This window comes from Ambystoma mexicanum, chromosome 5p, assembly GCF_040938575.1.
Source record: "Ambystoma mexicanum isolate Mex_15411 chromosome 5p, UKY_AmexF1_1, whole genome shotgun sequence".
Taxonomy (NCBI): domain Eukaryota; kingdom Metazoa; phylum Chordata; class Amphibia; order Caudata; family Ambystomatidae; genus Ambystoma; species Ambystoma mexicanum.
In genome coordinates this window covers 1,369,139,255-1,369,160,250 of record NC_090930.1, presented here as the reverse complement: position 1 = coordinate 1,369,160,250, position 20,996 = coordinate 1,369,139,255, and the positions used below count along the sequence as shown (strand labels likewise).

The 20,996-nt window shown below is 44.1% G+C and overlaps 1 protein-coding gene across 2 annotated transcripts in view; it reads left to right on the top strand.

Annotated features, from left to right (window-relative positions):
- The window catches only part of SLC6A19 (solute carrier family 6 member 19), a 791,726-nt gene that overhangs the window by 194,302 nt on the left and 576,428 nt on the right, over positions 1 to 20,996 (top strand). For both annotated transcript variants that reach the window (XM_069613782.1, XM_069613781.1), the window contains exon 5: positions 8,170 to 8,280. In XM_069613782.1, coding sequence (XP_069469883.1) covers positions 8,170 to 8,280 — 111 coding nt within the window. The remainder of the gene's footprint in view (positions 1 to 8,169; positions 8,281 to 20,996) is intronic.

The window sequence follows — 20,996 nt, the reverse complement described above, 5'->3', positions numbered from 1 at the left end:
ACATACATACATACAGTGATAGTTAATTGTTAAGTAACCAGGTGATGATCTTAGTTCTGAAAGGTTGAAATGTAGGGGTAGATTTGATGTCCAATGGAATAGTGTTCCATAATTGAGAGGCTAGAACTGGGAAACTGGATCCACCGGCTCTTTTGAGGGAGTATTTGGGCACTGTCAGTTGTAGTGTATTAGAGGATCTGGTGGTTCTAATATTCTGTCTTAAGATGAATTTATCGGTTAAATAAGGTGGGGCCAGGTGGTTAAGAGCTTTGTAGGTGAGGCAGATAGTTTTTAGGTCTATTTTTTGTTGGATGGAGAGCCATTTGCATGTGATTCTTGTGGCTGAGATATGTTCTCTTCTGGGAATATTAAGGGCGGCACGGAGTGCATTGTTTTGTAGAACTTGCAGTTTATTGACAACCGTTTTATTGGCACCTACATACAGGCTGTTGCAATAATCCAGTTTGGATTGTATTAGTGCTCTGGCTAGAGTAAGGCAATTGTTGGGGGATATCAAAGGTCTGCAGGCTCTGATTAGTTTCCCAGTGTAAGCAGTGGCTGAGGCGGTCATATTAATTTGTTTGGCGAGGTTGGTGTTAGTGTCGAGATAGAAACCAAGAGTTTTTACACTTTTGGCAGTGGGAATGGTGTTGCCGTCAATGATGAAGCTAGAGTAGCTCGGGCTGAGATTCCGGATAGTGTTGGGTGAGCCGACAAGGAGCAGTTCAGTCTTGTCATCGTTCAGGCAGAGGCCATGTGTGGCCATCCATGCCTGAACGATGGAGAAGACTTCACCGATCCTGTTGGCGTCCGCGTTGTAGTTGCCTGATAAAGTGAGGAGTATCTGGGTGTCATCTGCGTAGTTGGTGTAGGTGACACCCAGATGGTCCAGTTTATCGAATAGGGGCTTTGTAAATATATTATACAAAGTGGGTGAAACACACGATCCTTGTGGGACACCGCAGGTAATGGGAATAGGGTCGGCTGCTGCTATGGGTGAGAAGACTCGCATGGTCCTATTGTCCAGGAAGGATTGGATCCATGTGACCGCCGAGTGGGAGAAGTGTGCTGCCGATGATAAGTGGTTGCACAAGATTTTGTGGTCAACCAGGTCAAAGGCAGCGGAGAGATCGAGGAGAAGCAGGATGGCAGCCCTCCCTTTATCTTTGATTTCGTCTATCTGGCTCTTGAGATCAACAAGGGCCGTTTCCGTCCCATGTTGGGGACGAAAGCCAGATTGGCGAGTACCTAGTAATAGGTTAGTTTCAAGGTAATCCTGAATTTGTAAATAGGCCACTCTGTCAAGAATCTTTAGTAAAAATGGGACAGTGGTAATGGGTCTATAATTTGTGGGTATGTCTGGGTCGAGGGTCTGTTTTTTTAGCAAGGGTAGGACCCAGGATTGTTTCAGATTACTTGGGACCATGTTGTTAGAAAAAGACAAGTTTATTAATTTGGTGATGAAGGGGGAGAGATCCCTGGCAGCATCCTTGATAATCTGTGCGGGGCAACTGTCCCCCTTGCAGTTCGAGGGTTTCAAGGATGCTATAATTTTTTGTACTTCAAGTGTGGTAACCTTTTTGAAGGTGAAGCCTGAGCTAGTGGCGGTGAGTGGGGGATGGGTGGGTCTGGAGGAGGGGTCATGAGTGAGCTGTTGCCGTTTGTTTTCAATTTTAGTTTGGAGCCCTGAGATTTTGTTGGCAAGGGCGTTCTGGATCCCTGTGCACCAAGGTTTATCCTTTGTGCAGGTATCTTCGGGAGGAGTGGGGTTTTCTAGTTCCTTTAAGATGTTAAAGAGCTCTTTTGTGCTGGAGCCTGCCTGTGAAATCCTGGAATTAAGAGATTCTTTCTTAGCACGTGTGATCTCATTTTTGTAGTGGGTGGAGAAGTTGGTGAGGTTAGTTCTATTGTCTGCTGAAGGCACCGATTTCCATAGTGATTCAAGTTTGCTTTTTTGTAGTCGGAGAAGTTTGAGCTCTGGGGTGTACCATGTATTCAGGTGCGCTTTAGGTTTCCCTTTACGCATTTTTAGTGGGGCAATGGTGTCGATAGCTTTAGCCATGGAGTCATTATAGGCGTTGACCATCGAGTTTAAGTCAGTTGTGGTTGGTAGGGCGTTCAGAATGGGGGTCACCAGAGGCATTAAGGCTTCAGCTGTGATGTTGCTCTTTTTCCTAGTTTGGCAGGCCGGAGCAATAATAGGCTTTTTGTGCACTAGGTTGTTGATATTAATGTCAAGGGGGAGGAAGTAGTGATCCGTCTAGATGAGCTGTACAGGGTCCTTTAGGGTAATGTTGCAATTGAGGGCGGTAACCCAGTCAAGGATTCTGCCTTTCGAGTGGGTGGGTTTGGAGCAGAGTTGAAGGAGGCCATGCTCCTCTAATGCCATGGCCAGGGCAATGGCAGGGGTATCAAGAGGGTCATTAAACCCGAGATTGAAGTCTCCCAGTATAATCATTTGTGCTGAAGGTTTGGAGCTTTCGGCAACTAGGGAGGTGATATCTTCCTCAAAAGAGCCAGGTGGACCCGGGGGTCTGTAGATTAGGTGCATAGTGATAGTACTCTTCGGGGAGGTTTGTAGTTTAACTGTGAGGTGTTCATATGATTTCAGTAGAGGAGAGGAGCCTAGTCTGATATCGAGTGAGGACTTAAAGATGAGGGCTACACCACCTCCTCGAGCGTTAGGTCTGTCTACTCTGAGGATAGTATAGTTGTCAGGGATGGCTAGGGTAAGGGATGGTCCCACAGCCTCATGTAGCCAAGTTTCTGTCATAGCAAGGAAGTCTAGGTTGTTAGTCAGAATGATGTCGGCGACTTCTGTGGAATGGGCGACAAGTGATCTAACATTTAGAAGAGCTCCTTTTAGTGTATGGAGGGTAGAGTTGATGGGGGTTATAGTGTACTTGTTAGTTTTGTTGGGTAGTTTAGCAGGGCGTTTGCTAGTTTTGTGGTGGATTCTGGCACCAAGTCTATTGTTGCGATCGGTAGGGATAAGGGTGGTTGTTTGAGAGACAGTAAGGTCAGTCATTGTGGAGGGGCTGTGATGATGGGTGGGGCAGGGTGCTCTAGTGTCGGTAGGGTTCTGCTTGGATCTATCTGCACTCTTATTGTCTAGGACATCGTAATGTTGTGCGTGGTCATGGGTAGGATGGGCAGATTGTGAGACCGGGAGGAAGGCTGGAGTAGTGGGCAGGAATGGTGTGGGGCAGATGATAGGGTAATGTCTTGGGCAGGCGGGTCTAGCTAGTCCATTTTTATGGGTTATGTAGCTGTTACCGTTGCAGAGTATATTGCTTTGCATGACACAGAAGGGGAACATGATCACGGTAAGGCAAAGTAGCATAATGTGTGTGCTAGGGGCGATGCGCCATGCAGAGGATTGGCGGATGAAGGACATCGGTGCGGCCATAAGGCACAACACAATAGAGTGGTCTAAATACGACCATAGGGCACAACACAGTAGTGTGGTCTAAATACGACCATAGGGCACAACATAATAGCGTGGTCGCTATGCGACCATAAGGCACAACACAGTAGCGTGGTCACTATGCGACCATAAGGCACAACACAGCGTGGTCACTATGCGACCATAAGGCACAACACAGTAGTGTGGTCTAAATACGACCATAAGGCACAACACAGTAGTGTGGTCTAAATAGGACCATAGGCACAACACAATAGCGTGGTCACTATGCGACCATAAGGCACAACACAATAGCGTGGTCTAAATACGACCATAGGGCACAACACAGTAGTGTGGTCTAAATACGACCATAGGCACAACACAATAGCGTGGTCACTATGCGACCATAAGGCACAACACAGTAGCGTGGTCTAAATACGATCATAGGGTATGTGACCAGTACTAGAGACCATAGACCCATCTAAGTGGGAGTGGCTAAGAGTCCATGCATACAGTAGTGTCCCGGTACTTGCAAGTACTTACAATGCGTTCTCCTTATGCGAGAGGGTTCTGGTAGTGGGTAGGTTGCAAGTTGAGCAGAGGTGATGGCCACTCCGCGCTCCCATGCGCGTAACAGGCGCAGAACAGGCCTTTGTATGGCCTTAGGACTGGCCGGCAATTCCGCCTGCCGGCGGTTCTTTCGTTTCAAATCGAGGTTCAGCCTCGATATCGTGCCGCGATGCGCCCGGCATGGGCGAGTCAGGCACCTCGTATGGACAGGGTCAGGCAGGCCCTGCTCTGTTAGCACGCTCCGTGCCTGGGTCCTGATCTGGATCCTCTGCTGGGCTGGGGGGCTGGTGGGGCTCCTGCCCTCACCCCTCTAGGTGGATGAAAGAAGTGGGGGACCTGGGGCGCAGAACAGGCCTTTGTATGGCCTTAGGACTGGCCGGCGATTCCGCCTGCCGGCGGTTCTTTCGTTTCAAATCGAGGTTCAGCCTCGATATCGTGCCGCGATGCGCCCGGCATGGGCGAGTCAGGCACCTCGTATGGACAGGGTCAGGCAGGCCCTGCTCTGTTAGCACGCTCCGTGCCTGGGTCCTGATCTGGATCCTCTGCTGGGCTGGGCTGGGGGGCTCCTGCCCTCACCCCTCTAGGTGGATGAAAGAATTTAAAATTTAATTTCATTAAAATGACTTATTGAATCTTCATTTTTAATTAGCACATCATCCACATAAATTATGGTTCCTCTCTCAGCTGCATCTGGGAGCGCCTTGCTCAGGAATATACCAAATTCACTCCCACTATTGACATACCCAAAAGGGGTCCAGGACCAAGCATGTTGTAATTTGGCAAAGGAAAATGCAAATACATTTTGTATATCTTCAGCTAGTGGTACAAGATCCAAGGTGGTAAACACCTTTAATCCATCCTTGAACCTGTGCTAGGCCCTGATCAATAAATGAAAGGGGCCACCTTGAAACAGGTCCCCTCTTGTTCAATTCTCTCAAATCTGCACAGAAGCGCCATTGGCTATTGGGCTTTAACACACCGAATATAGGGGTATTTGATGTACTAGGAATAGGCCTAATAATGCCTCTAGATTCCAAATGTGTAATTATTTCAGCCAGTGCCCCCAGATATGCTAGTTGCACAAATACTGGCTCCCTACCATGTCCTTCTGGTAGTGTGCCATTATGTAAATTTGTCAGCCCACAGATGCCCATCGGCATCGTTGGCAAAAACCTGTTTGAAATCGATGAATATTTTCCTGAATTGATCTTTTTTTTCTTCATTTGTGAAAGCTTCTGCCGCTTGAATCTGCTCGTCTACCATTTCAGAAAATACTGGCAAATACTCCAAAGGAGGAACCTCTCTACTTTCCTCTAATTGAGTGGCAGTGTCTCTTTGAAGTGCCATTACCCTGAAATATTTTGGACCTCCACTTCAATATGCTGCTTTTCTCTTTCGGATTCACCCAATTCAAATAGAACACAATTATCCAGATGACAGCATATCCTTTCATTTGGCGCATAAGGGTGCAAAGACAGAATTCTAAAAATTCCCTTTGATTTAGAATCCAATGATTCAGGTAATTCACCCTGTGAAGTCACGTAGCTTTCAGGAATATTCCTGATCACTGGGTTATATATATCAGCAATGTAGTAGGATTCTTGAACTGCCATCCCTAATGCTGTATTTTCTTCCAAATGAATGTCCTGAAACCCTTTGTTATCCACCAGTATTAGAATGGGACCATCCCCAATCTCCATCAATGCTGGTTATTCGCATTCAAACCCTTGTTTTTTCATTGATTCATTTAGGCACACTGTTAGGGAGCATTCTCAGTAATTTACTAATGCCTCTCTACCTTAGAGACCCCCAGCACTTTTGCTGGACTCTAGGACTTTAAATTCTTAACCTGGAGAGAGTGAGACCTTTTTCCCACTCTCTCATGTATTTTTCTGTGATTTGATCACTGTGTTTATTTTGGTTTTGGAGTCTGACAAACTCCATATGGATCATCTTTTTGCATTGTGACACACAGCAACTTCAGCACAGTGGCACAGGGAAGTCTTGCCGATTTCCCAAAGGTTTAAATACCTTTCTTGGATAAACTACTGTTTCCAAGAGCAGTGAAGTGAAATTGACTTTACTTACATTTGTAACTTTCTAGACTCAGCACACACTATCTTACAATAGGGTGCTGGAAGGGTTACTTAATATCCCCTATGTCTAGCTTCTCATGTAACATTTTGATGTTACCCTTTCTACAATTAATGGCTGGTGGCATTGGTTTACTTTTAACTACCATGCCTCTGGCTCCAGAGTGTCTGGCAGGGGCAGGAAGTGTTGGAGGTGCCCAAAACGCCCTGTGCTTAATCCCCTTGGTTACAGGAATGCACCCAAAGGTGATTGGCTGACTGGCTGTCCGGCAACAACAGCCACCCTGCTGTGTGATTGACAGCTAAGCTAGAATGAATGGGAGAAACCTGCATAAAAGGCAAGGCTTTTTGGCTTGGAAGGCAGAGTCGACCACTGGACGAAGGAATCTGAAGAACTTGGAAGAGATGCCTGCTTCAACTCCTAGACCGTTGGTTTTCCCGGTGAAGCCCTGCTGCTGTGCTGAAACTCTGAATTTGCCTCGACTAGTGAAGCCCTGCAAGGATGGCTTTTCCCCTTGAGTTGGTGGGACCAATCAACTCCAAAGTGAACTCTCTGGACATCCTCTCAAGGCTGGCTGTACTTCCACTGCGGCTGCTGCTGGAACCGAAGTGCCAGGGAGAGGAACACCAGATTGGGTGCATCACTTTTAAGTCGGACCCGAGCTCCAGGAAGATCCTTTGGACTCCCAGGAAGCAGGACTGACCGAGCCTGAGCCCGCTCAACAGAGTACTGGACCTCAGATGCGAGGTAAGCCCAAAGTGTTAGCCGAGAACTGCGGTGGTGCTATTTGCTGAGACACGAGGAGCTGAAACCGCAAAGTGCCGCTGAATTGACGTTTCCCCTTTCTTGCTGCTGACCGCCCCATTGCAGTGCAGTAGTCCCCAGAAGTCCTCCCTCTGGTCCCCACGACTGAGGCCCAGGAACAACAGGATCTGCAGAGCTGCACAGGAACAGAAGCCAGCTGAAACCATTTCTTCTAACCAAAGGTACTGTAAACTAAGGGGGCTTACCTCTTGTTGTGTAGCTTTACTTGTTCTCAGTTGAGACTTGTCTTGGTTGCTTCTGTAGAGTTGCTTGCATCTTCTACCCCTCACAAACCTCCCAGCTTGTGGCCCTACATTGATTCTACTTTTTCTACAAAGACTTCTAAAACATTGTGCAAGACTTTTACTTACCTGCAAGAAGTGCTTCAGCTCACCTAGACTTTTGCCCAATTGACATTGGCTGACCTGGCTCCCTGAATGACTCTTCTTCCCTCTGATTGTGTGTTTTTACCTTCCTTCCAGGGTAGGGTTGGCTTACTTTGCATTTGACACCACAAATGAGTTCAATTTCTGTACACAAACCCCATGGCTTCTGTTACAATGAATAGTCTCTCAAGTCTAAATCATTTCTCCTGGGACGAGATACCAGACAGGGGTATCCACTTTCTCCACTGATTTTTGTGATTGCTCTTGAACATTTGGCAGAATGGATTAGAGGTGATAAGAGCTCCAGTGCAAATGTTTGTGAATCAGACCATATACATACCAGTGAAAAAAACACAACTAATTTGGTTATTTTGATTGTGCTTCATGCCGGACATCAACTCTAAGCGCCATATGGGGTACAGAACTCATGCTGTTCAGTGTAGTCTTGCTAACAAGAACAGAGTGTTGCCCCTGAGCTATCCATCCCAGTCAATGCATAGTGTAATATCACATTTAGAACTCTTGGTTGGTTCCTCGAAGTGCTGTTCAGTGTAATATTGCTTACAAGACCAGAGTGTTGCCCCTGAGCTATCTATCCCAGTCAATGCATAGTGTAATATCACGTTTAGAACTCTTGGTTGGTCAAGAAAAGAATGGGTTCTTGCCTATACACATCCAACACATGCTTAAAACAAATCAGATCTGGTATAGTAATGGAATTTTTGTTGTTCGCAGTAGGAAAGATGATTTCTTGCAAAATGTACACCCATGTGTTTTTAGGAAAATCAGTGTATTGGCAGTTGTCAAACTAAAATGAATCATAAAATATGAAGAAAAGAAATATGTTGATTTCATTTTTTAAATTTGCAGTAGAAGCTTGAATGTAGTCATATTTATTCTCTTTCTTCGCAGGCAGTGTATGTAACATCAACACTTCCATATCTGGTCCTTACAATTTTCCTGATCCGTGCATTAACATTGAAGGGGTCAGTGAGTGGGATTGTCTTTCTGTTCACTCCAGATGTAAGTGATTTCATAATATCTGCCTGGACCAACCAGTAAATAAATTACTCTTATCTTGATTGTGATTTGAAATGTACAAATAGGACTTTAGAAGAACAGTAAGAAGAACAACTCACAAATAATTATTTTAATCAAAGTTTCTTTCATTGAAAACAGTATGACACAGGTTTAGAATTGTATGATATGATATGATAGGTTATTTATAACGCGCTTAATACGCAGAGGTTTCTAAGCGCGGACCCGGGGATCGAAGCTGTGTGACTTCATGTCGTCTTGCTTCCAAGGCGAGCACATAGCCGCAGAGCTGTCCTCCCGAGTAGCTTAGAACTATGGCTTATTATGTAACAATTATTTTATTGAATGCATGGCAGCAGGAAATTAAACACACTGCAAACCTGAGAATTCACAGATCATTCATAAACATCCCCAAGACTGTACCATCAACAATGACACATTATGCTCCAAAAAGTATCTTGTAATCCAGCAAAGAATCTGCTTGCCTTGCTTCTTTTGAGAATATTGTTGACCTTAATCTTTTTTCACTGATATCTATACTTTCCAAGGTAAGGTGCGTTTACATTTTTCTCTTTTTTTTGTTGTTGCAGTAGCTGATGCCATAGTAAAGATTCTGCCATCCTCTGCCAGGGTAATCAATGGAGACATGTAAACAATGCTTAAATTGTGGGGTGTTGGCCAGCGCTAAGTCCCGCACTTCTTTCTGAGCCTTGGCACTCTTAGGGCCTTATTACAAGTCCGGCGGTAGCATTGCTGGTAAAATCGGCAGGCTGCCGCCGGACTCGTGCATTTTTCCGGCGCCTGGCTCCACGGAAACACTGGGGGATTACGACCCTAGAGTTCCTGGAAGTCAGGCGCCGCAAAAATGTAAATCCCATTTCCCATTTGAGTCAATGGGAATGGGGATGAGGAAAGCACCAGCACCGTGAATAACGACACCGTTAATAAGACTTGTAGTGTGCTGGTCCGGTAACAACGGTGCCGGTAGGCTTAGCAGCACTGTTGTTCCCGGACCGGCACACTTGTTATGAGACCCATTGACTCAGACTCAGTTTGATTATAATGTGGTGTTTTGTCAACATTCATATTTTAACTGTCAATGAGTCAACCACGCAACAGGGAACAACAGTGTGCACTGGCCATGTGTCTCTGCACACTGAGACAGATCATTCTTTTTCATGAACCACATGACCCACTCTCAAGCGGCAAAGCTAGTTATACATTTCCATAAACAGCAGTGAGTTGGAACGAGACAAATCTGGATGCTCATAATGGCCATGCCTGCGCACTGCTTGAGTCAGACTGCATGACATTGATGCAGCTCGGAAGCAGCTCTGATAACGTACAAAGTAGCCATGATAGGGTGGGCTGACAACGACAGAACAGTCATATACCAGCAGCTTCAAAAAAGGGGCAAAGCCAGGGGTCAAGTTCTAAAAAAAAGTGGGGCGGAGGGCTCTGCAACATAAGCAATATGACGTGACGTCACCTGAAATTAGCATATCAAGGTGAAATATGCAGATTGTATTTAATTGGCTTTGCATAACCATACAAACTGCACACAACAAATGGCATCAACACGCACACAAAACCAAGACTGTGTTTTCAAAACGTTAATAGGTGTGTATGTTTTAAACTCCAAGAACCAATAACAATGCTTTCCCTGAAGCACGCAGTCCCAAAATGTGACATTTCAGCTTTAGTCAGTGGCAGCTGGTGAATGTCTTCAAAGGAGGGGCGTAAATATTTCCATCAATGAGCATGACCGAGCATATTGAGGGAGCACCAAAACAAAAATGGGCATTCTGGGGTGGTTGTTAAAATGGTGCATTTTCAGTTGACCTTCAGTGAAATATTGAGTAAAAAGCCTCCCAACTCACAATCGGTTCTGTAGGGTAACACATGAACAAATTCAATACATGCTAAACCATTAACAGTACACAGGAGCATTTTCAGGATGCAGGTGGGCAAAAAAAGAAGCAGCACAATCCACAAAGGACAACAAAATGGACGCATCTTATATGCGCACATTCAGATTACCATTTTTACCTCTGTGCATTTCGGCAAATCAGATGGTGTTTGGGCAGGGGCGTTGCTAGGGGGGGGCTAAGGGGGCTATAGCCCCTGATCTTTTGGTTGTAGCCCCGGATAGAATCTCAGGAGCTACAGCCAAAAGACTAGCTAGCCCCCAGTCCCAACAGTTCCGACAACAGCGTAGCCCCAGGTCTTTTCCAGACCTAGCAACTCTCCTGTGTTTGGGTGTATTTAAAAGCACATCCCGATTTCACAAACAGGATGTGCTTTAAAATAAAATGTGCAAAAATCTAAGGCAACCCCATCTGCCTGTTTGGAATAGGCACAGGGGGGTGAATAATTCATGAAAGGATCTTTCCTGCCCCTGTCATGCAATTTTATTAAGTGTGAAAGCAGAGGTTTGAACCGCTGCTCTCACTTGCATTTCTATTCATCAAATGGGTTAGAAATGTGTATTCTTTTTCTTTTGGATCACATTTTACAGTAACAGACCCTTTAAGGGCCTGCTGGTGTGAAATACACTGGGAGCCTTTAGAACATTAGTGACGGGAGAGGGCTCCCAACACAAATGTATTCAAGACAGCTGGCCAATGCATCCTTTGTGCTACAGCTCAACCCACTGGAAATGGGTCACCTTTGAGAATAAGTTGGCCTCATCATTCCCAAAAGGGGGGCATCTAAAAACAGCACATTCTCTGCTCTATTTTTAGATTCTCCATTTTTTGAGGCTATGGCCCAAAATCAACAAAGGATGGGCAGAGAGTGTGATCAAGTGGGAGAAAGGATGCACGATGCAGAATGAGGAAGAAAAAAATCAAGGTCTTGGGGGCATATGGTGTGAGTTGGGCGAATGGTTTTAGAGAGTGGTCAGGACTGGGGAGTGCTAGCTGTGAGTTAGCAACGTGAGAGAGCATGTGAGTATGCGCATTAATGGAAGAGTGAAAGGTTTGCGAGTGTAAGTTGTAATGGGGAATTGGTGGGTGTGTGGGGTGTTGGTGAGTGTGGTGTGTGAGTGCCTTGGGGATTGGAAAATATAGAAGTGGAATATATTCACTGTTACAACTGATAATGATCAACAAATATACTATGATTATTAGTAGTAGTATTAGGGTATTTATTGAGCGCTAACCTAGATTCAGAAATCAACAGAGGGTTTTACCATCATGGGGGTAAGAACCAGGTTACAGAGCAGAGAAAGAAGGGAGTGGGTGGGGATCCAACAACAGGGGAGGGAGGGCAAATGTCAGCAGTGCATCTATAATTAACCAGTGGAGGAAACAGTGAGGATCAGATCACCCAATCTCAGGTATAGTTGAAAGTGTATGGTGTATGGACCTAGTGTCATGACCCTTGCCCCTGGCCCTCACTGGAAAATCAGCCTTCCAGTTAGGGCCAGGTCAAAGGCCTTAAAACCTCATCCAAGACTCTCTTGGAGTCAGTCCTGGCGCCTGAAGACCAACATTAGAATGGGACTATTTACTTGGACTATTTAACTTGGGGGGGTTCAGCCAACATGGGGGCACACACATAGCTCATTTACAAGGAACTGAGCTATGTGGTCTAGTCTTTTGGGTGTGGCAGGCCTGGGACTACTTTACCTGGACTACTTTGGGTGAGACTATTTAAACCACACCCAAACAGCAGAACATGCTTTGCATTATTCTGCTGTGGGCAGCGCAACGCTCACTGTGTCCAGTTCTTTGATGCCAACTTACCTGGAACAGTATCCTGTCTTCAGTCCATCGCTGACTACAGTTCCACTCACCTGAAGGTACGAACTCCATCATCTGGCACCGCATGCATCCTGGAATACCATAACCTGGAAAGAGGAGAAGGAAAGACAGCATTAGTAAGTGTCTACTCACGTTTCCTCCTGAATGAAGAAAGCCCCATAATTCTTACCTGAGTAGTCATCTCCTGGTCAGTATCATTGCTGGAACATCATAGCGCTCGGCGAGGAACATCGCAACCTCCAAGGAGAGAAAAGACACAGGTTAGCAATATTAAAGGCAAAACAGCGCCGTGCATCGCGCATTACTCACCGGACAACATCGCGCACACTGCGCTTTCGCCTACTTGCCCATGCTCATCTTCAAACTGCATGACAACACCAAAATACCTTTCCATACCTAAAAGGAAAGAAGCAAGACATTATTATTCGAACTAAGAGGAACATAAGAACTGCATATAAAGACTGTAAAGCAGCAAACCTTCGGAGTCGCAGCATGCCTGGATCCCACAGGGGGGCTTGCACCAGTAAAGTAACTTGGTCACTGCTCGCCCCCACATCTACGCGCCCCTGCCACGAGGAGCAGGACGGAGAATCCACTTTTCACAATATTAAGGTGAGGAGAAGGCCCAAGGGGGAGGAAGGAGTTGAGGTCAAGGGAGATGGGAAAACATAAAGACAATCTGGTATTGAATCCAGCTCTCCTATATTGCAGACCCATCTTTATTCAGAGGCCTTACCAAGGGACCGGGAGAGGGTTTGAGAGTGCAAATCATCCAACCAGGGCTGGGTGGCGTCCCCGTGGATACCAGCTGAGCGTAACACCTAGGTGTTAGATAGGCACACACATTAAATAAAAAAGTAGAGTAAAACAAACACTGTTTTGTCAGCCCAGGGACATCTGGGACTCTTCCGATTAAATTGATGCAAAAGGTACAAATAGTGACAACCTGGCTCTCTTATAGCCTCACACACTTTCTTGTAGCCTGCCAATCTTAAACCCTTCAGTCAATAAAAAATGCCCTGCAAAAATGCCACCAAAGTTATGTGTGGCAAACTTTGTTTTTTTATGCCACAACATTTTAGCGAGATTATGAGAAAGCAGAGGGACCCAGATTGAAGCAAGCAATTGTTTTTTTTTATTTCTTTTTATTTTATTGTAACAATTAGTTTATACAAACTTTAATTACAAAAACTAACAGGAAGAAAAAGAAAGAAGAAACAGGAAAACAGAGAAACAGAAAAACAGAAGACCAAAAAGTGAAATGCAAATAATCCCACCAATGCATTCTTCCACCTAAAGTGTCCTGTTTAGTTGAGATTAAGATGGAGAGTTAAATGTCCTTCACCCTCTCCTTCCTCAGAGTTCTTCAATCTTTATCATCTCATATTTACCAAAGCATAGACATTCATTCATTAAGATAAGGCATCAATACCATTTGAACCAATTACATAGTATCTCCTTTCCAGAAGTTTCTCAAGAAAATCGATCATTGCACAAGTTAACAGCACGTTGTGTCCAGTTAGCAGCCTATACCACCATCGTCCAAACTTGTTTCAAGCGGAGAAAATCTTCCCAAAAAACTTGACTGCTGTATTACAATTGTGGGACATTCTGTGATCAGATGTTTTAGGGATTCTGTTTCAATTGCGCAGTAGCGATAGCGATTGTCTGCAGTCTTCACCTCGTGTCCTCTTCACAAAACATCTTTAGTTTTGTATACATTTAGTCGTAGCCTCCGAAACTTATTCCGATGGAGTCGTGAGGGAAATTTTGAAAGGTATTTCGGTAATTTATCTAAACAGTTGCAAGACAGACCCAAATCAAGGGATGACGGCATTGTTCTGGGTATACACGCATATCATCGAAGTACTTTTCATCGTGGGACTTTTCATCGCCACTTTTTCATCGACCACAACTCTTTTTTTTTAAAAATATTTTTTGTGGGGTGTTTTTTGGGGGTTGGGGTAAGATTATATAAGTAAGGGGAAGGTCTGGTGGGACCCCCCCTTTGAAATAAAAAAAATTTAAAAAAAGAGTTTTGGTCGATGAAAAAGTGGCGCTGAAAAGTCCCACGATGAAAAGTACTTCGACGATATAACGTAGAACCATTGTTCTGTGCAGGTCTTCATTCAAGATCCAATTCCACTGTCTTAATTTTTTCTTTGCCAGCTGGGGAGTTGCTATCACCGTTTGCCAAGATATATCAGTGAGTTCTAGGATTCGTCTGATTTTGTTTGCCCAGTCTAGCAGAATTCCTGCATGAGCATTCTTTGTTGTGGATTCAAAAATCTTATATGCAGGAGCCATATTTGTCAAGTGTATTTTGCGTAGCACCGCAATTGATTTCCTTTGAATGGTACCATGTAGTGCCTCAATACCCAGTTCATATCTTATTGCAACGATCGGGGTGCTACATGGAAGTCGCAGAATTTTTCTCCAGAAATGGCCTTCTAAAACAGCCCATATTCGGTTATTAATATTCCAACCTGCTTCAGCCCCATATGTAATCGCTCGGGCAACTTTCTGTATATAGAAGGTCTGTACTGGGATAAGCAAACATTTTACATACTCTGAATGTAACTTCTGTCCTTGCATTTATAGTATGGCCATACAGTGTTTCAGATCGGCCACCCAGTCCCATTCACAGACAGATCTATTTATTTGTACTCCCAAATAACGGATTGCTGCAACAGACTCTGGATCCTCTCCTGCTGCTGACCACTTGAATTGACAGAATTTTTTTTGGATGCAGTTCCAATTGACATCATTTTAGATTTCTTTGTATTGATTACTAAGTTGTTTTCTTGGAAATATATAACTAAATTGGTCAAGAGTTGTCGGAGACCAATTTGAGTTAAATCAAACAGAACAATGTCATCTGCATAATATGCCCAGCTGATGTGATGGCCATTTAATTTTGGAGGAAAGCGTTGGGTTTTTTCCAGTGTGCCTGAGATGTCTGAAATAAAGAGTTTGAACAGGAGTGTGGCTAATGGGCACCCCTGCTTTACACCTTTAGAAGTTCTTATTTCATTGGTTAGATGACCAGTTGCATCTAAGCGAAGTCTAGTAGACGTGTCGTTGTGCAGTGCCATCAGTGTTTGGAGTAGAGTTGCAGGACAGGACCAAGAAAGGAGTTTCTTCCAAAGTTTCTCACGATTAATAGTATCAAACGCTTGACGCATATCAATAAAGGCTATAAACAATTTTTGTTGTGCTTAAGTGCATCAAGTTTTAGAAGATTTAATATCAATAGATTCACTTTGGTTCCTGTATCTTTGGTGAATCCTGTTTGTAACCAGTCCATTAATCCCGTCACATTTGCCCAGGATGTTAAGTTACATTGTAGACAGGTTGCAAAGTTTTTTCCGATTGTGTCCAGAAGGGCAATAGGGTGATAGTTGTTCGGATCGTCCCTATTGCCCTTCTTAAAGGATAGTTCTGGGACTTTTTTTTTATTGTCCCTACGGTTCGGCCATGTGTTTTTAAGCATAACTCGGTAGATCGTAGAAAACTTTCCTATGGACCTTACCCGACTTTTCGTCCATTAACGCACTCGAAATCAGCCGCCATTTTCTGATAATCCTATCATTTCCCCCCATCGCCCTGGCTCACCTGCTTTTGCGGCACTAAATCAAATCCCCCGCCCCTGAAACAGACTTTATCAAAACATTCATATTCCCCGCCTCTATCCGTGACGTGACTGAGCTGCGTAGGCAAATGCGCCCAGGCGTCTTCTACGCGACTCCACACAGAACCCGGAAATCAACACAGATGAGCTCACACAACACAGCGCGCCACAATTGGGAATATGAAACTGTACTTTTAAATTAAACCGCAAGATTGTAAATTTGGTAAAGTACATTTATTTGACATCAAATGTTTTGAGAATATTCAGCGATTTGCATTTTTATTTGCTCACGTTCCAAAAAGTTCGTTTTGAGGCACGCGATGTTCCTTTGCTGTACACAGGGTCTTAGATCATCTCACAATACAGCGCCACAATTCGGAATATGAAACTGTGGTTTAAAAGCAAACGGCAAGATTGTACATTTGGCAAAGTACATTTATTGGACATCAAATGTTTAGAGAATATTCAGCGATTTGCATTTTTCTTTGCTCTCGATCCAAAATAGTTCGTCTTGAGGCAAGCGATGTTCGTGTGCAGTACACAGGGTGTTGGTTTACGATAAAATAAGCTCTTCGGTCGCAATGATAATCACATGGCTGTTCCAACAACGAGGCACTAGGCCACCACAACGGTCTGTATGTTGCATCTAGCCGTTAGTACCGTGTAAGGGCATACTTGTACTTGGCGATCGTCCCATAAAATGGTCAGGGTGGTAACGTTGTTCACGCGGAGAAGCAACTGGTGGTTGAAAAACCCATCCGCCGGTGTCTGGTACTCGTGACACATGCAATAATGAAGGATGTACCTGTTTGAAAAACATAAAAAATGAAATTAGTCTCACCATCAGATCTTTATTAAAATTATTCATTTTATATATTCGGTCGGGAAATTATTTCATAGCTAGGACAGTGCAACTGGGTATTATACGTCAAGGGGGGGCTGTAGGATACTGAGACAGTCCCCCAGTGCAGGGGTTGACAGGGAGGCAGTGCAGGTGGAGAGTGGAAGGGCCCAGGACCGAGGTCGCAGACAGTGGACCAGTTGTAGCGAGGGAGAGAGAAAGCAGAAGCAAAGAGGAAGGTTTTGAGGTGCTTCCGTAAAAGGAGATGGTTCTCCTCAAGATAGTGCGCGGTACAAAACAATATGCCACATAGAACGAACAAGTTTAAATTGCGGTATAAACTCATCTAAAGAGTTACTTACATTATATTTGCATTTTCCATTGTGTCTGTGCGTAGGGCAGCCCCGAAATACCACTCCTTCTATGCCGACGTTATTTCTTCTAATGAACGAACATTAAATGGCTATCGTTTCTGAAATTTTATTCATTATCGTTTCTTACGTTATTGCACCACACCCCCAAAAAGAAGTCTTTCGGGATGGTCCCGGCCTGTCAAGGTCAAATAACAATAGAACCTTATACTGAGTCGTGGGCCATTCCGGCACCCGAGCAAAAAATCAAAGCAGCTGACCTTCACTTTGAACGAGCACACATTCCTAGTTAGCTACATTCAGTGTAAGGCCATCTCACAGGACTTGAAATTTACACTCCATCTTTGCATTTTGTCTGCGTGCTTTGCAGCCCCAGAGAACCATAAATACGGAGACATTCTATATTTTTTGAAAAATGATTTATATTACTGTTTGGTTTAATTTAATGCGCAAATGAACAAGGTTGGATAGACACATTGCATGTACACTGAGCAATCACTTTTATTTACACAATACATAGCTACACATATTCAATGGGCCTGCGACATGAGGAGACTCGAGAGCAAAGTCACAGGTGACACCCGGGTGGTTCGCACTACTGCACGGTGAAGGGAGGGGCAAGGGTGGAGAGACACATTGCATGTACACTGAGCAATCACTTTTATTTACACATTACATAGATACACATATTCAATGGGCCTGCGACATGAGGAGACTCGAGAGAACAGACAATCAAATTACAATCATTTAAACCGTGATGTGTATTTCTCAATGAGCTCTTCTTTAGGTGGACATGGAACAGAGGCAATGTTGGGTGGCAATGCAGTTGTCCCCTGCACAGGTTCATTCACAACTCCATGTATATGCCTATCTAGGGCATCAACAATAAGTCTCTCAATAAACTCATATTGCATATCCTCAAACACTGGTTTGATCACCCATTATTTACTTCTTTTAGTGAAGGCCTTATTGTAGCGGAGCGTCCCTAAAGTTCCGGTCGTCCTACTTTGTTGACGGCCAACATTATGGTTATGTGCCAAGACCGCTAGAAGAGTCCGATTTATCATGCCCTCCATGCCAAAATGCAATCGTTTTGGCCTGTACTTTAGGCACATATTGTGGAACACCTCCAAATCTCCTGTGTGGCAGAATTCCGTGAGTCCCCTCAAATCTCTTGTTATAGTTTTATCAAATACAATCTTTTCAATGGCTTTGTGAGTGGGTGATGAAGGAATCAACCACTTCTTCTTCCGTGCCTCCTCTGTGGACAAATGGCCATGTTCACAATTGTGGAAATGTTGGTTTGTGTTCCAACGGTGAACGTTGGTACAGTGTAGCATTACTTACCGCCATTTTTCCAGTAGAATTTCCAACGACCCTCCACATGTTTTTGAGCTCCACCAAAGATGGTTGCTGATTGACTTGGACCACTGTGAAATACCTTGCATATCTTTTTTTTTACCTGCAGCCGACATTTTTTTATTGATTGTTTTTGCAAGATGCCAAACGTCAAATTGGTGATTTATATTTTTGTACTCTTCTCTCATTGTCTTGGCAATTGAAACGTGTCTGTCCGTGGCTATCAGGTCGATCACCATTCCCCGCGATTGTAGTTCTTGCAATGATGCTACAAAGCCAACTTTCTCCATGGCCACTGAGGATGTACTTTGTGACACCTGCACGACCACCGAACTCACAATTTTCTTACTTTCCATGTCCTGAAAGTGGTAGGTGCAGTACTTGGCTGAAAATCCGAGGCTGTCGCACTGTCCATCACCGGCTAGCCTGAACCGTTTGCCCGCGAATGTACTATCAATAGACATTTTTTACATTCTCCAAGCTTTGCTAATGGCTGGAAATAGATAATCGGTTTGGTATTTGTAGAACTGAGTTTTCGCAATGAAATGGATTCCCACAAACTGAAAGAAAGACTCTAACTTTTTAAAACTTGAACCACTAAAAAGTGCAGCCGCTGCACAAAGTAGATTGCCTGCTGGCAGTTGCCCCAGCATGGGTTGTGCAGACCATGAGAAAGGATGATATTTTGTACAGGTGGCATGTATTTTAAGGTTAGTGCCTCGAATTGCACGAGTCACATTAATCAATGGCTCCCCACATACTTCCCCACCAACCGAATGCCCACATTTCATCCTAATAATAATATCAATCAAACAACTATCGAATACAATGAATTTGGCCTCTTTCCTTATACTGTCACTCTGCATCCCAGCTGGTTCGGCCTGTAACGTTGAGGACATGTCACTCACATGAAAGGTAGAATCTCTGATATCGTCTTCCGCTATGTTCAGTGATATTGATGGTGTTTCATTGTCGTCCACTTCATTCTCTTCCATTGCAACATCTGTTCCTTCTCCGGCGATGGGTGAATAAAACAATTTCTTCAACTTTCTCGCGGTCTTAGTTTTTGCAGGTGTGGATTCTGTGAATTGATCTCCGACTGCATCCGAACTACCAGGAGGACATTCACTATCAATGGCTGGTGGTGGTATTGATCCGTTGTCAATCACTTCATATTCTTCCCATTGGCACGATGCATCTCCAGTCTCAAGTCCCTGCCAAAAGGTTTGACAAGCAACATCTCTCGTTCGCTTCACTGTCTGTGTAGATCTAGTTCGTACACCCACTCGCAACTAGAGGACAGATTGGAAAAGGGATGTTCAGTTTAAACACAACTTACAGTATTGAACTATTAACAGTGAAAAACAGCATAATATAGTGACCAGGACACTAACCTTCTTTTGCTTAATTTTCTTTGAAACTTTCTTGCCTCGAACTTCAACATCAGGACGCTGTTGCTCCGACTCGTGTGTGCATGTCTCCACTTCCTCTTGCGCTGCAACGACTATATTTTCATGATAAGCACATCCATCACGCACTGACGCTCCATCGACTCCCTGAAACATAGAACTTTCATTAGTATGTATAATAATATCGAAAACACAAAATGTACTTGGGGACCAATACCCACGTACATCTGAATAGCAAAACACGAATGAACGCTTTGTGTAGAACATTCAAACGACAATTATTCACGCATTGTTTATCTAGTTAGATGGAACTGTCAAGATCCGTACCTCGGGCTCCTCATAGACTTCCATTGATGATATTATTGAAGATGATGCTTCAGTAACTCCCTGAAACACAGTAATTGCATTAGTATGGTTTTCTATTTTGTTAAAAAGAACATAAACTTTGTGCAGGCGTCAACGGCTCATCTAAATAGACCCGCACAAATGATCAGTTGTCTAAAATAAATAATGGATATGTAAATATGATTCGATTTGCTCGATCGTTCGAAGTGTCACCACCCAGAGATCTGCATCAACTACTAGGGGTGATGTTCTTGTAGAAGAAGCTCCGTCATCTCCCTGAAACATAGTACTTGCGTTAATAAAGAAGGAAGTATAGCGGATGTAATCACGTCATATGATTTCGCTTGATCGAACTGTCAGTATCCATACCTCGAAATGCATAAGAACATCAAGGGACGATGTAACTGCGGTGCACACTTCTGCAAGCTGTTGCGCCGACCCGTAACTGCATGCTCCCGCTTCTTCTTGGACTAATGCTCCATCGACTCCCTGAAACATAGGACTTTCGTTAGTAATGAACACAATATTGAAAAAAGAAGAGACATAGGAGGGCGACGACAGAAGGACATATCAATGACTAAAAACGAAAGAAACATTGTGTGTAACAATCACGCTACAAGAATGCAAGATCTGATGATCTCCATCGATGGAACTGTCCGAAAACGTACCTCGAGCATCTGAGTGACATCAACGGTAGTCGTCAATACGTTGGACTCCTCAGCATCTCCCTGAAAGACAGTACTTGCATTATTTTGGATAACAATAATTATAACTGCAAAACAAAGACTAGAGGACGAGTACAGTCAGTGGCAGAATAGCCAAGTAAGATTACCCGATAGGCGCTTGAAGTGGCTGATGACTGCAATAACGACACGGATGGAGAATCTTCCGCCTTCATATTGAGTGGATACATAAATGGGGAAATTATTGTTAGCTAATGCTACACACTACTGCAAGGCCGAGAGATAAATACGTAAA